This window comes from Saimiri boliviensis, chromosome 8 (genome assembly GCF_048565385.1).
Source record: "Saimiri boliviensis isolate mSaiBol1 chromosome 8, mSaiBol1.pri, whole genome shotgun sequence".
Lineage (NCBI taxonomy): Eukaryota > Metazoa > Chordata > Mammalia > Primates > Cebidae > Saimiri > Saimiri boliviensis.
Window position 1 is genome coordinate 31626374 of NC_133456.1, and position 16359 is coordinate 31642732.

The window sequence follows — 16359 nt, forward strand, 5'->3', positions numbered from 1 at the left end:
CATCTCTCTCTCTCTCTCTCCTCAGGCCTCTCTATTTCCTGAGAGACAACAATACTGAAATTAGGCCAGTTAATAACTCTGCATTTGCCTCTAAGTGTTCAAGTGAAAAGTAGAGTAGTACATCTCTCAGTTTAAATCAAAACCTAGAAATGATTAAGCTTAGTGAGGAAGGTATGTGGAAAGTTGAGACAGGCCAAAACCTAAGCCTCTTGTGCCAGTTAGCCAAGTTGTGACCACAAATGAAAAGTTCTTAAAGGAAATTAACTGCTACTCCAGTGAACAGATGAATGATAAGAAAGTAAAACAGCCTTATTGCTGTTACAGAGAAAGTTTTAGTGGTTTGGATAGATCAAACGAACCACAATATTCACTTGAGCCAAAGCCTAACCCTGAGTGAGGCCTGCACTTCCCTCAATTCTGTGAAGACTGAGAGAGGTGAGGAAGCTACCCAAGAAAAGCGTAAAGGTAGCAGAGGTTATTTCATGAGGTTTACAGGAAAAGCTACACCATGCCATAAAAGTGCAAGGCAAACAGCAAGTGCTGATGTAGAAGCTGCAGCAAGTTATCTAGAAGATCTAACTAAGATCATTGATGAAGGTGGCTACATTAAACATCAGAGTTTTAATGGAGACCGAATAGCTTTATACTTTATTGGAAGAAGATGTCGTTTAGGACTTTAATCTCTAGATTTCCTAAAGATGAAAGGCTTCCTGTAGAGAGAAGGGACAGTGCCTGGCTTCAAAGCTTCTAAGGACAGGTTGACTCTCTCGTTAGGAGCTAATGCAGCTGGTGACTTTAAGTGGAAGCCAGTGCTCATTTACCATTCCAAAAATCCTAGGGCCCTTAAGAATGATGCTAAATGTACTTTGCCTGTGCTCCATAAATGGAGGAACAGTGAATAAATGACAGCATATCTGTTTATAGCATGGTTTACTGAATATTTGAAGCCTACTGCTGAGACCTACTGCTCCAGAGAGAAATATTCCTTTCAAAATATTACTGCTTATTGACAGTGCAACTGGTCACCCAAAGGTTGAGAAATAAATGTAAGGCTGTAGCTGCCGTAGATAATGATTACAGTGATGGATCTGGCAAAGTCAATTATAAATCTTCTGGAAAGGATTCCCCATTCTAGGTGTTAAGAACATTTGTGATTCATAAGAGTGGGTCCAAATAGTATGAACAAGATTTTGGAAGAAGTTGATTCCAAGCCTCACGGATGACCTTGAGGTGTTCTAAACTTCAGTGAAAAAAGTCTCTGCAGATGTTGTGGAAATAGCAAGAGAAATGGAATTAGAAATGGAGTCTGAAAATGTGACTGAACTGCTGCAATTTCATGATAAAACGTAGACAATTTGCTTCTCTTATGGATGAGCAAAGAAGGTAGTTTCTTAAGGTGGAATCTACTCCCAGTTAAGATGCTGTGAATATTGTAGAAATGACAACAGAGGATTTAGAATATTACATAATTGTAGTTGATAAAGCAGCAACAGGAGTTGAGAGGACTGACTCCCATTTTGAAAGTAGTTCTACTGTGGGTAAAATGCTATCAAAGAGCATCTCATACTACAGAGAAATCTTACATGAAGGGAAGAGTCAATTGATATGGCACACGTCATTGTTACTTTAAGAAATTACTTCAGCCACGTCCCAGCCTTCGGCAACTGCCACCCTGATCAGTCGGCAGCCATCAACATCAAGGCAGGACCCTCTACCAGCAAAAAGATTTTTTTTAGAGACTTTTTTAAAGACTCAGATGATCATTAGCACTTTTTTTTTAAGTAATAAAGTGTTTTTAAATTAATGTATGTACATTTTTTTTAGATAGAATTCTGTCGTAAAAGTTACTACTTAAAGTATAGAGTGAACGTATCTTTTATACGCACTGGGATACCAGAAAATTTGTGAGACCTGCTTTATTGTGTCTTACTTTAGTGGTTTGAAACCAATTCCTCAACATCTTTGACATATGACTGTATAGAATTTTTCAAATTTTACTTTTTAGAATTTAACATATACCTACTATTCTGTTTTCTTCCTTGGACTATTAGAATTATAAAGCTAATAGTTTTTACATTAAAAATTTAAATTAATTCTAAGTATACTTTAAAAAATTTTTCTTATTTAAAATACTCCTGAAATTCTTCTGAGCCTGCTTACACTAGTTGGAGAATTTATCAATAATGTTATTTCATTAAGCTAATAATGAAAATGATAGTATGACCATATTGCTGACATTTCTTTCATGTCTTTCATGCTATCTCTGTTATTTCTATAAAATCAGCTTAAATCATTAGTAGTTTTGCTAAACTCACTGATTCTGTAGAAGTCTTCACCCAAGATGTTTAGTGATAGAAGGAACTGAATAGAGATTATTAGCTTTTCTCGTCATTGACCTTCTCTTTTACTCCATTTTAGCCCACTAGCCAGGAGTGAACAGAGAGAGAGCATGATCGACTGGACATGAATAGGAAGCTAACAAACAAGGAGCAACTTTAAGCTAGGTGTCCAAGTGGAATCCAAATTTATTTTACTCTTATATATTATTTCTGAAGAGAATTCCTTAGTCTGAAATAAAATCCCCACAGTAACAGAAAACTAAAACAAACAAACAATAAAACAGACCTGGCCTGGTGCAGTGGCACACATCTGTAATCCCAGCACTTTGGTAGACTGAAGTGGGCAGATCACTTGAACTTAGGAGTTTGAGACCATCCTGAGCAATATGGCAAAAACCTGTCTCTACCAAAAATTAGCCAGGAATGGTGATGTGCATCTGTCGTCCCAGCTACTTGGGAGACTGAGGTGGGAGGATGACTTGAGCCCAGGGGACAGAGATTGCAGTGAGCTGAGATTACACCACTGCACTCCATTGGGTGACAGAATGAGACTCCCCCCTCTCAAAACAAAACACCAGCAACAAAAGAAAAAAGACCTCGTGACAATTTTTTGTCTTTTTGATAGAAATTCTCTGATATAAGCAAACACCCTAATCAGAAACACATTGTCATTTTTATTTTGCCAAATGGCAAAATGCCAAAGCACATTTTGATTTGTGCCAAGAGGCCAGCAGTTTTACCCACTGTTTGCTTTGTACCCTCAGTTACAAATGTTAACCCAGTGGAGGTATATTCTTATGAAAAGAATTTTGCCTTCTGGGACATCTAAAAATGTCTAGAGAACCCAGGTACAAAGAGTACAAAGTGTCCTCTGTAGACCACACTTTGAAATCTGCTTTACTAGAGGGTAAAGAGCATAATTACTTGTGTATGTATGTGCGTATAATTCTCAGAGTCTCATTATGGCTGTGGTACATGGCATATGTGAATGGAAAGACGAGAAATAATACAAAGAATATTTTGCTTGTGATGGAGCTGGGTATGAATGTCAGGTCGCTGTTGGAGTAAAGTGGAAATTACTGACAGTTCCACTTTGCCGAGTGGCTATGAGGCTTAAATAAAATGTTAGTGAAAATACTGTAGAAATTTAAGGTGTTACTCTTTTTGTGGCATTTTTAAACTTGACTCTCCCCAAGAGCAAATTTCAGCCACTTGTCTTTAGGGCTGAATCATTGGATTTTCCAACTGCTTTACATTTTATTCAAATATATAATACTGGCCGGGCGCAGTGGCTTAAGCCTGTAATCCCAGCACTTTGAGAGGCCAAGGCAGGTGGATCACGAGATCAAGAGATCGAGACCATACTGGTCAACATGGTGAAACCCCGTCTCTACTAAAAATACAAAAAATTAGCTGGGCATGGTGGCATGTGCCTGTAATCTCAGCTACTCAGGAGGCTGAGGCAGGAGAATTGCCTGAACCCAGGAGGCGGAGGTTGTGGTGAGCCGAGATCGCACCATTGCACTCCAGCCTGGATAACAAGAGCGAAACTCTGACTCAAAAATAAATAAATAAATAAAAAACAAATATATAATACTGATTATATATAAGATACTGGTATGAGTTGTGCCAGAAACACCTAAAATAAAGGCAGTTTGATTCATCTCAAAAAGTCACTATATCATCTCACACATTAAGGAACACTTATATAAATGGGAGCCTTTTGAACCCTAACAAGCCTAGGTTTGGCCTCCCATTATAGACTTAGGATACTTGCCTCTTAAGATTGTAGTATTTTTAAACAGACCCTCCCAAAAGGTATACTAATATAGTTAATTTTAAAATGTTTTTAACAGTAATGTTTGAAATGAAAGAGTAGCTGGTTCTGACTAGATTATTGTCATATTTAAATACAGCCAGAGGGAAAGCTGATGTCTCTGCTTATATTGTCTTACTGAGAAATGGCAGAATGAGAGCAAAAGTCTTCCTTAGAACAAGGAACTGAACTTGCAGACACACCCTTGAAGAATCTGTTATTCTGTAACAGTGAAACAGTTATTCAGAAGAGTGCTGTCTTGACTGGGAATTGCGAATGATTTCAGGCCTACCTCTACTGCCCAGTAGTTTTACCTTGGGCAAGTATTTATCTCTATCCTACCTTAATTTTCTTATCTATGAAATAATTGTGTTAAACTACATGGTCTTGAAAGATCACTTTAACGTGAACTTAAGTATGAAGCAAAATGTTATTCTGGCTTTAACCCCAACTAACTAAAATTCAGTGTGCCAAAGCACTACTTTTATTTTTTTGGTACCTTCTATTAAGTTGAAATTTTGTTCTGTTTGGAGAATTTCATCCATTTGTTCTCTGAAGTAAGAACAGAAGAGATTTTGATGTCATCCAGAAAGTGATTGATAAATAACTGGTTTTTACTAACTTGACTGATATACATAAATTGAAGGCTGCTAGTATAGTTGTTACCTGAATCTTTTGAGTATCGATCCTCTGTGGTAACTACTATACAAGAGTATTCCTTGATATTTTACTTTTTGTCTTCCATATTTGTAGCTAAATCTTGCCTAAGAAAGTATTTCCTGTTATTTTTTATGAAGGCATAATGACTCCCCTACAATTTTTTCAACCTTGTGTTCTAAGACGAATCATTCCATGTTAGAGAGGAAAAAAGTTGAGTGCATATTGGATTCCATCTTTCTAACTAGGTAAAGGGATATTTTTAAACTTAGATTAAAATAAGCATTTACATAAATAAGGAGATACATCTTTTCACTTGACTATAACAGTATTACTATTGTCTTAGAGTAAAGATTCCCTAGGAATATTCATATTTGCTTCATTTAGCAGTTTCCTGATATATTAAATAGGACTCTTGGTCTATGTTTGCAGAATAGATGTCTTATTTATTAACTTAGGACTGGATAAAATCAACTTGAGTTTGTTAAGTGAATACCCATGTCATTTTTCTAGGTCAAAAAAAGTAGTCACTGGAGCAGTGATTTTCAGTCCCTCTTGAGAGTACATTTCACTACATTGGACCTTTTAAATTTTTGTTGTCTCCATACCGTTTACTGTTCCTTCTTCTCCTTCCCTACTGGTAGGTAGTAAAGCCCAGCAGTGATTCATACTCGTCTCCCTAAAGCACTCAAGTGTTGGTACATTAAAAACCTAGGAATCTCAGAAATCTGGAAGCGAAAAAGCAGCCTTTTCTTGAAGGAAGTCTTAATAGTGGGCGTTAAAATAGAGTGACTGTACAATTTATCTTCTAATCTGGTAATACTTTTGAGAGAAAAAGAGGGTATTACTAATAATTGCCCCAGGACAGTATATAAACCATAACTATCCTGGGTAAACCAAGATGTATATTTTAAAGTATTTTAGAAGTATATTGAGTTAATTTTTAGAGTGTTCTCTTGGGATTGAGGTTTTTCACTTTGACTTAAAAGTGAATTATTTTTATAATTTATGAAATAAAATATATTCCTCTATCATTGCTATTCCTTTTTATTTAAAAAAGATAATATATTTAAGTACATTTTTCTGTCAGTCATCCTTGAATGTAAAAATCAACCATTTAAAGTCTTAAAAATGTTCCTCAGAATTTGCATTGACTTAAAGTCCAGTATCTTTGAAAGAGTGAACCTTTCCTTGCTGCTCCTCTGTAAGTACCTACTAATATGTAAAGATTGTGGGCCGGGCGCGGTGGCTCAAGCCTGTAATCCCAGCACTTTGAGAGGCCAGAGCGGGTGGATCACGAGGTCGAGAGATCGAGACCATCCTGGTCAACATGGTGAAACCCCATCTCTACTAAAAATACAAAAAATTAGCTGGACATAGCGGCACGTGCCTGTAATCCCAGCTACTCAGGAGGCTGAGGCAGGAGAATTGCCCGAACCCAGGAGGCGGAGGTTGCGGTGAGCCGAGATGGCGCCATTGCACTCCAGCCTGGGTAACAAGAGTGAAACTCCGTCTCAAAAAAAAAAAAAAAAAAGATTGTGTCACTTTGACTTATTTTTGAGTATGATAAATAGATAGTCCTGCCATAGCTTTGGTACTGTAATCCTCTGTCTTGTTATTTGAAGACTTGAATACCTGAAATTTGATGATAATAGACTTTACCTTTATTAGAATATTCTTACTGACCTTCTTTCCTCTTTGGTAAGTTTAACATTTACTTAAAAGAACATTGGAGAAGTTTTATGACTTGTTTTCTCTGTTTTGGATTGATAATCTTTTCCTTGTGATATTTATTCTATGATCAAAGTAAAATTAGAATATGTATACAAACATTTTTCAACTCAATCTATGAAGTATTAATAAGGTTTTGTTTTCTTTCCTCTTTAGATGTATGGTCTGCTGGCTGCGTGTTGGCTGAGCTGTTACTAGGACAACCAATATTTCCGGGGGATAGTGGTGTGGATCAGTTGGTGGAAATAATCAAGGTGAGAAGGTTGAATCAGAATTTTTGAACCAGAAGAAATTTTGGTGCTGCTTTAATAATACATATCACACATATACACAGATGAGAAACTTAAAAAATGGAGGAAGTGACCAAAGGTCACGTAGCAAGTTCAGCTATAAAGTGGGTATAAGAATACCCCCCAACCTTTTGGTTTTTATTTGAATTATTCTTCTCTTGTATGGTCCCAGAAAAGCTATTATGTATATCTAATACAAGAGAAGTATATATCTCTTATTTAAAGTACTTAAAAGCAAAATTGGACTATAAGCTCATTAAAATGTATGTAAGCTGAATAAAAGCAGAAGCTGTATCTGCTTTTGCTCACTGTATATTCTCTGCTCCTAATACGTTGTGGAGCACATAGGACATACTTGTATTTGGTCACTATTTATATTTATTCAGTACTTACAAAATGAATGATTGCCTACATGTCTGGCTAGATCATTGATAGAAACAAAATTTTGACTTAGGGATTTAATATAATTTTATTTATTGGGTCAACATGGATTTAATACAATTTTATTTTAAATTTTATTTAAAGCTGAATAAAAGCAGACGCTGTGTCTGGTTTTACACAGACATAGCGTCTGCTTTCATCCAGCTTGGCATACCTACACCTTTATTAACAACAAACATTTAAATATTATCTTGGAGTCTGTGTTTTCTTTTAAGAATAGTAGAGCTGAGATTTTAATTGAAATTTTAAATGTATTTTTTTTTAAGTTTTAAATATTTGAGATCTTAAAAGAAGACTCTTTTTAAAAAAAAAAAGCCTAGTATCTATATTTATTCACTAGATTGGCTTATTCTAAGGTTTCAGTTTGGACAAAGCAACACCACCTACTGTCTTTGGGGCTTTGTTCGTGATAGCCCAAATTTTTCATAGAATTGTTAAATTGAAAAATCTCCTTAGAGGTCTTATTGTCCTATCTAACATCCAGTGAAAGAACCTTTTAGTTACGTTTCTAACAAATGGTTTCCTAGTATTTTCTTGAACACTTCCAGCGTCAGATGACTACTTAGGGATGCAGCTCATTCTATATTGGACAACTTGAATTTAGTTTTCCTTATACTGAGCCCTAACTCCTCAGTAACTTCTACCAGTTGAATATAGGACTGTGATCAAATTGTTTTCACATCCTTTTACTTCATTCTATAAAAATAGGGATTTTTAAAATCAGAGGTGGTTTTGCTAGATGTCAGTATGTGCAAGTATAGTTGAAAAGACCAGTGTGTGATCAGCGATCATCCTTACTATCCATATAATTTTGCATCTTCTTTTTGGTAACCATCTTTGAGTTTCAGATTTAACCTCTAACCCTTGTTAACAGAACTATTTTCTTTTTTATTTCTATGCTACACTCAGATCTAAATTTGAATAGTTTGCTTTCTTTGTTTTTTAAACACCTACCCTGTCATGTAAATTAATGCTTTAATACAGTGCTTGGCCAACTTTTTCTGTAAAGGACTAGATAAAATATTTTAGGCTTTATGAGCCAAAAAGCAAAATCGAGGATATCATATAGGTACTTCAGTAACAAAAGAGAAAACACATTTTTACAAATTTTTTATTGATGAAGTTAGAGGTATAATAATTGAAGGTTTTCTTTTTTCGTTTTTTGTTTGTAAATACAGCTCTACTAATCAGAAGAATTGAGTTCTTTTGGTGGGATATAACCTTTCTTTTAATTGAGGTTCAAAGTTAGTACTTTCTAATCATCAAGTAGATTGCAAATCTGTTAATTCTTAGCTTATGGACCTTACACAGTCAGTGGGCTATAGTTCCTGATCCCTGCTCTTACATAATGATTCAGCATTTCTCCTGTCCCTAAACTTTTATTTGGTGTACTTGAGCTTGCCATCACCATGCTACAATTCTCCGGGCATATTTGCTATTCTATTTGTCATATGTATTTAGCTCGTTAGAATTGTATCATTTCTCTACTGATTATATTTTAGAATTTTGTGGTCATTTGTCATTATTTTTAATTAATTCATTCATAATACAAATAGAATTTCTAAGAAAGCTAGGTGAACATCTGTGATAATTCCCTATCTCGTGCCTGCCATAATATCTTATAAACCTTTAAGTCTAGAGCTTGTTTGTACCACTTTTTGTTAGTCCTTGTAATCCATTTTTCTGCTAATGTTCTTTATGCTGCCTACTTAATAGATTTTGGTAGAAACTCTCAGTTTATTACTGATAATTTCAGACTTGGTTTTTATTAAGTGCTTATTTTTTGTAAAATGGCCCATGATCAGTATGTAGTAGCAGGCCAACTCTGAAACAAAACACTCATTATTTATGTGCTGTGCTATCATTTTACATTAAGAAATATGCTTATCACCTTACTAGTTCCAAGATCACTGCTTATAAGGTGTTTTGATAATAATATATAAGGTAAGAGAATTAAAAGTATTTCCAAGCATCCAGGGCATTTGGGGATATCTGGTTTCTAGGTCTCTTTTATGTCCGTAAGAATGGCTGCCCAGGATAGATGGAGTTAACGGTAGTAGTTTACTATCCATTTATTGACTGGAAGTTACACATTGCATGGAGACTCATAGGGTTTGTATTTTGTGCAAGTGTGTGTATGTTTAGTATAGTTCTAAATCTTACTGCATGAAGGTTAATAAACTTCATAGGAGTGTTGTGTCTGTGTTTAATGTAGCCCCAAATCTTATTGGCCTGGCCAGGGGCAGTAGTTCACGCCTATAATCCCAGGACTTTGGGAGGCCGAGGTGAGCAGATTGCTTGAGTCCAGGAGTTTGAGACTAGCCTGGGGAACATGGTGAAACCCAGTCTCTACAAAAAATACAAAAATTAGCCAAGCATAGTGGCACATGCCTGTAGCCCCAGCTACTTGGGAGGCTGAAGTGGGAGGATTGCTTTAGCCTGGGAGACAAATGTTGCAGTGAGCCAAGATTGCACCCCTGTACTCTACCTGTGTGACAGAGCGAGACTGTGTCAATCAGTCCATCAATAAAATAATAAATAAATGTCACAGCCGGGCATGGTGGCTAATGCCCGAAATCCCAGCACTTTGGGAGGCCGAGGTGGACAGATCACTTGAGGTCAGGAGATTTGAGACCAGCCTGACCAGCATGGTGAAACCCTGTCTCTACTAAAAATACAAAAACTAGCCAGACGTGGTGGCACATGCCTGTAGTCCTAGCTATTCCAGTGGCTGAGGCAGGACAATTGTTTGAACCTGGGAGGCAGGTGTTGCAGTGAGCCAAGATTGCACCACTGCACTCTAGCCTGGGCGACAGAGCGAGTCTCTGTCTCAATCATTCAATCAATCAATATAAAATCTTTTTTCTTCTCTTTCCTGCCTGCCTTCCTCCTTCCATCCCTCTTATTATTGCTAACATATTTGTTCCTCAAATGTTAAATATATATGAGGTCTCACTGAAATAAAAATTCTTAAGAAATGCTGATGTAGCTGTTCCAGTTTTCCTGATCTAAGTTGGAAAAGAATGTGTTTATTTTCAAAGTTAAATGTTTTTAAGACATTTTGTAATTTAAACAAATATTTTCATGCACTGATAAACATGGCTTTATGAATACATTTGAAGTTTTCATAAAGGTGGGCTCATAGATGCCCAGTTCAGTTCTCATGTTTTTTAAGGTAATAGTCATGCACCTTTAGTGCTTATAATTACTAGGGAACTCATGTTAAACTATTCTTTTCTGCTTTCTTTTCATTTTCTCCCTTGAAAGCCTCGTAAGTATTCTCTGGAGTATCTTGGAATAGCTAACCCTGGAAAAATAGGTAACTTTTCTCTGAATTTAAGCAAAAAAATGAAAGTGGATAATCATATAGTAAACTTTATGAAGTTTTTATGTGGTAGACTTTCCTCATTATTTTATACGCTTTTTGGGCAGGCACTTTTTTTGTTCTTATGTTTTAATATCTGATGGCACCAAAATAATTTTCAATTAAGGTTCATATTGAGTTAACTTGTTAGTTGTTAATTCATGAATTTGAAATTAGCTTGGAATAAATAGGAAAAGTTAATGTGGTTGTTGTGTATGTTTGTTAACATTTTATTGACTCAGATGTCCATGCCAATAGTTTACAGCGTAAGTAAAACAGTTTAATTAATCAAACTTTATCTCATTCTGGCTAACATTTTTAATCTTCCTCACTGTTCTCCGATAGGTTTTTGTAAAATATTTAGAATAAAATTTAAATACATTATCTTTAGAATAAGTTAAAAGTGTAGGAACAGATTTGAAAGTCATGGAAAATCATTTCTAATCAGGAAAAACAAGTATTTAATTTTCTGAAGTTAATTTCATGCATAAAATTGTCAGGTCAGCATTTCATTGTGTAATTTGACCTCTACATATCAAAAATGCTTGGATTTTCACAGCACTTGTAAAAAGACAAATCCTATTAGGGACTTCTCAGATGATGTGCTTTTTTTTTTCCCTTAAATTCTTCGTTAACATAATAACCTCAAGAAATATCTGATACAGTTCCAGATACATGGTAAAAAATAAAACATTTTTGGAAAACTTGTACCAGGAATTTTGCCAAACTAATGTTCACTAATAGAACATTGTCCTTTGGCACCTCTGCGGCTGACCATAGCAGTGGAGCTTTGTAGAAGAAAGTCCTGTGAAGGCTTGCATAATTCTGGTGAAGGTAATAATTTTTAATGACAGTTACTTTTTTTATAACTGCGTATTCTTAGATTTTATATGCTTAGTGCAAAGAATGAGGAAGCACAAACAAATAGAAAACACCGTTCTAGCACATCATGAAAAATACTTCTATAAATATTTTCATATACTGTATTTTATTTTTGTTTAAATAAAAATACCATTTAACAGTTTTGTTGACTTTTAAAAACTGAACAACTAAGTATATTTTTAATGACTACATAGATTGCATTGCATGATTGTATTTCGAATTATATAATTGATTATGAATATAATAACATTAAGGTAAAGTGATATAGCATTCTCTTTCAAAAAGTTTACATGATACATTGGCTTTCCAAAGTTTGGTTATTAACTTTATTACATAAATGGCAGGCGTCCCCCCAAAATTCCATATAAGTGATCTAGGAAGTTTTGGATCTGGGCATGCTGTAAGTTTTAATAATAATTTCTTCCCTCCACTCTCCAAACTTTAAAACATAAATATCAAGTAAGGGAAGATGAACTTCAGAGTTTAATTTCTGGATTGAACTATCTCAAAACTAACAATTTTAAAAGAAACCAACCATTTGTAGAATTTTTTAAATATTGAAATTCCTACGAAGATAGTTTCATTTATATCATAAACATTTACTTAATGCTGTAGTAATAATTTGACCATTGCTTTTGAATAAAAGAGTTTTAGGACAATTAGTCAATGCTCTACCTCTTCATAATAGAATTTCAGTATTAGCATTTATAGTTTTAGTAACTGGCCTTTTGAATTTGGGCATATCTCTTTAGAAAAGCATAACATTAAACATATTGATACATAAATTATTTGCAATAATAAAATTATTTTATAAGGCAGTTAAAGTTCCTTAATTTCTTTTGTAATACAACTTTACTGTTTAGTCTTCTCTTAACAATAGTTAACCAATTTAGATATCTGTGTAGATAGCTCTTAAAGAGGAAAAAGCTAGTAAACTCTAACGGAAGCTTTATATTAGAAATTTGAAAATATTTGAAATTTCAAACTTTATGTAACAACACAGATTCAAATAATCTTATGATTATGCTATGGGAGCCAAGTAGGTAGGCTTCATTTATTATGATGCCTGTTCCTAGAAAAAGATTTAGAAGGACCTACAAATTCTACAGTGGAGAATAGAATTAAGGGAAGGTGAAAAGGAGAGAACTTTTATTTTTTGGCTTTTTACTATTCTGTGATGCTGATTTTTTTAAGCAGTCATATCTTTTTACAATTGTAGGACTTAGGAAAAAGCAGTTGCTTTCAATTTTTAGTTTTTATTTGTTAGTAAACAAAAACAGTTCTATAGAAGTTGAGAGTCACATTTTTGTTACAAATGTTTGCCTAAATAATTGTTTTTCTAGGCTTCTAATTTGACTGATGCTTGCTTATGGTATAATTTAGACAAAAAGATCAGTGGATCCTTGGCTTCTCAGAATTCTACGTTTTCCAGTGTTAGGAAATGACTGCTCATCATAAAAGCTGCCACTCAGTGAGACCTTACTTTGTGTGCCAGGCACTGGGTTAAGCACTTTACATTTGTTACCACACTTAATTCTTATATTAACCCTAAGAAGTAAGCATTACTACTACTACTATTACTGTTACTATGTTACTGCTACTACTGTTACTACAGGACATTCCCAGTATCCACAGTATCACTTTCTACTCTTTTAGTTACCCAGAAGCAACTACAATTCAAAAACATTAAGTGAAAAATTTTAGTAATAAACAATTTATAAGTTTCAAATTGCATGCTGTTCTGAGTAGTATGATGAAATCTCATGCTATATTGCTTCATTCCTCCTGGGACATGAATCCTCCCTTTGTCCAGTATATCCATGCTGTATACACTACCTACCTAACAGTCATCGACATCATTTGCTCTTGACATCCAGCCATGGACATTATTATGGCTCACTGGTTCAGGGTCATTCCAAGCAGATGATCCTCCTTCTGGTGCTTGGTGAGAAGGTCATTAGTAGACTAAGGCTATGATGTCACAAGGCCTATGTAATTCACCTTACTTCATCTTAACATGTAGGCATTTTATCATCTCACGTCATCACAAGAAGGGTAAGTGTAGTACAAGAATATATTTTGAGAGAGAGAGAGAGACTACGTTCACAGAACTTTAATTGCAGTATATAGTTTTACTTGTTCTATTGTTGTTTCTAATCTCTTACTGTGCCTAGTTTATAAATTAAACTTTATCATAGGTGTGTATATATAGGAAAAACATAGTATATAGTTTGGTACTATTTATATTTTCAAGCATCCATTGGGGGATCTTGGAACATATCCTTCACAGTTAAGTGGAAACTATTACCATATGCAGGAGGAGTAGGGTGGTGGAAAAACTATCCGATTCATCTGTAGTTCAGTTTGTAGCCTTTATTCATGGAATTTTTTACCTTTGGGGAAAATGATATGATCCTTAATGTCAACTTGAAACACGGAACCCATTGAGTCATATTTATTACTTAATATATGTATAGTGTAAAAATTTATGTTGACCAGCAGATTAATGATGCAACCCCTGAGTCTCACTGTAATGAATATATGAAATCAGTTTGAGGTATGTTTAGGTTTAATTTTGTTTCAACCATTATGATAGTCAGCTCTTTTGCTTTGCTTTCATTTACACATTGTTCCCAAGATTCCTTTGCTTTGCTTTCAGTTATAGACGGTCCCTGACTTAGGATGGCTTAATGATTTTTTGACTTTCCAATACTGCGAAAGCAGCACAGATTCAGTGGAAACTGTATTTTGAGTACCTGTACAACCATTCTGTTTTTCAAGACAGTATTTAATAGGTTACATGAGATATTTGATATGTTATCATGAAACAGTCTTTGTGTTTTATTATTTTGTCCAACTGTAGGCTAAGGTAATTGTTCTGAGCACATTTAAGGGTAGTCTAGGCTGAGCTATGATGTTCAGTAGATTGGACATATTGTTTGCATTTTCAGCTTAGGATATTTTCATCTTTACTGTGTATGGGTTTACCATGATATGACCCCTTGGTAACCAGGAGCTTCTATATAGTTCAACCTTATTTTCACCATCTTCATTTAACAAATATTTTAGATTTTAATTTTCTTATACCTGTACTATAGTTTGTTCAGTGCTCATTACATATGCTCTTGTTTCCTGGCTTAACATTTTTATTGTCAATCTTTTTAGGCGGGGTAGGAGGACATAGAGTCTTCCTTTGTGGCCCAGGCTGGAGTTCAGTGGTGCTATCTTGGCTCACTACAATCTCTGCCTCAAGTGATTCTCCTGCCTCAGCCACCCAAGTAGCTGGGACTATAGGCATGTGCCACCATGCCTGCCTAATTTTCATAATTTTAGTAGAGAAAGAGTTTCACTATGTTGGCCAGGCTGGTCTCAAATACCTGACCTCAGTTGATCCACCCACCTTGGCCTCCCAAAGTGGTGGGATTACAGGTGTGAACCACCAGACCTAGCCCAGACAGTCTTTTAGACAAAGGTCAAAGATAACAAATCAGAATGTAATAGGTATAAAATAGCTTTTTTTTTTTCCTGTAAGTTTTTGATGGATACATCATACATCTTTGCTAACCTGCATTTGGAGTTTAATATCATATAATACTACCTTTTGATATTTTTTGTGCTATCAAGCTTTTGTGGTGTTAATGGATTGCAGAGACTGTTTATTAAACTGATATAATTTTTTCACTCCCAGGACATGTATGTACATCCTATTACACATTCTAGTACAGGTTTTTTACTTGTAATACACATAGTATGTAATACATAACAAGGTGTTTGTTGTTCTCGTATTATCACAATTTTTTAAAAAAATTTATTACTGATGAGAGCAGCAGCTCTTAATAGTTTTTGAATCAAAGACTACTTTGAAAATCCATTAATAGCAGTGTACACTTCCCCCAAGAAGAATGAATAAATACCCAACAATTTGTATGCAACTTTAGGTGATTCTTGGCCTTTCCATAGCTCACCCAAGAACACCAGGGTAAATATCTTATACACTATTATAGTACAAGGAAATATGACTACAGTTAATAATAACCACCTTTAGAAAGTAGGTATTACACATATGATATGATGCCAATATTTTGAAAATAGAGTAAAGGAGGCATTAAAATAATTATTCTAATGTAATAACTACTCAACTGCATTTTTACATTAGTATAATGTTTTCCATAGACCAAAAGAAACATTAATTTTAACTAATGATATGAAATGTTATTGAGTCTACAATACTCCTCATACTTGGTTAAATCCCTGTATACCTAAAAGAATGTGTGCTCAGGTATGGAAAAGTCACTTCCTGGCAATGTAACTCAGTTTTAACTTTTGACTTGCAGATAATGACATCCATTTGAAATCATTACTTTTCCCAGAATATGCAGTGTAAAGTTGTTTACCAATTTGCCAGTGATGTTGTATTTATACCAAGAAACTTTTTACCAGACAAAATGAAGTTTCATGACATTATCACTTCAAACCTGATTTATTTATAATTGTATTTTTGGACGTGACTCAAAAGACCATCCATATGATTACTTTTCCTGGGATATAATACCCTGTAGTTATCAACTGCAGATTCTTGTGCAGGGTTGCCTTTTGCTTTTTTGTACTCATCTAAGTTCAGGGCCTCAATTTATAACATTTTCTTTGGAGTCTATAAAGTATATGAAGGGGAAGGTAAAAGGTAGAACAGGGACAGAAATCTGTCAGGTTGACAACATGTTTATGCTAGACCCTGAGTTCAGGACCTATGTTTTACTAAGGAATTCTTGCTTCCTTTTTTTACAATAAAAAGTTAAAATGTTTAACAGCAATGATTCTTAATAGTTGACTAGAAGGAAA

The 16359-nt window shown here is 34.8% G+C and overlaps 1 protein-coding gene across 3 annotated transcripts in view; it reads left to right on the top strand.

Moving 5' to 3' along the window:
* GSK3B (glycogen synthase kinase 3 beta) overlaps positions 1–16359 on the top strand; it is a 234256-nt gene that overhangs the window by 140553 nt on the left and 77344 nt on the right. For all 3 annotated transcript variants that reach the window (XM_003935408.4, XM_003935407.4, XM_074404309.1), the window contains exon 7: positions 6700–6797. In XM_003935408.4, coding sequence (XP_003935457.1) covers positions 6700–6797 — 98 coding nt within the window. The remainder of the gene's footprint in view (positions 1–6699; positions 6798–16359) is intronic.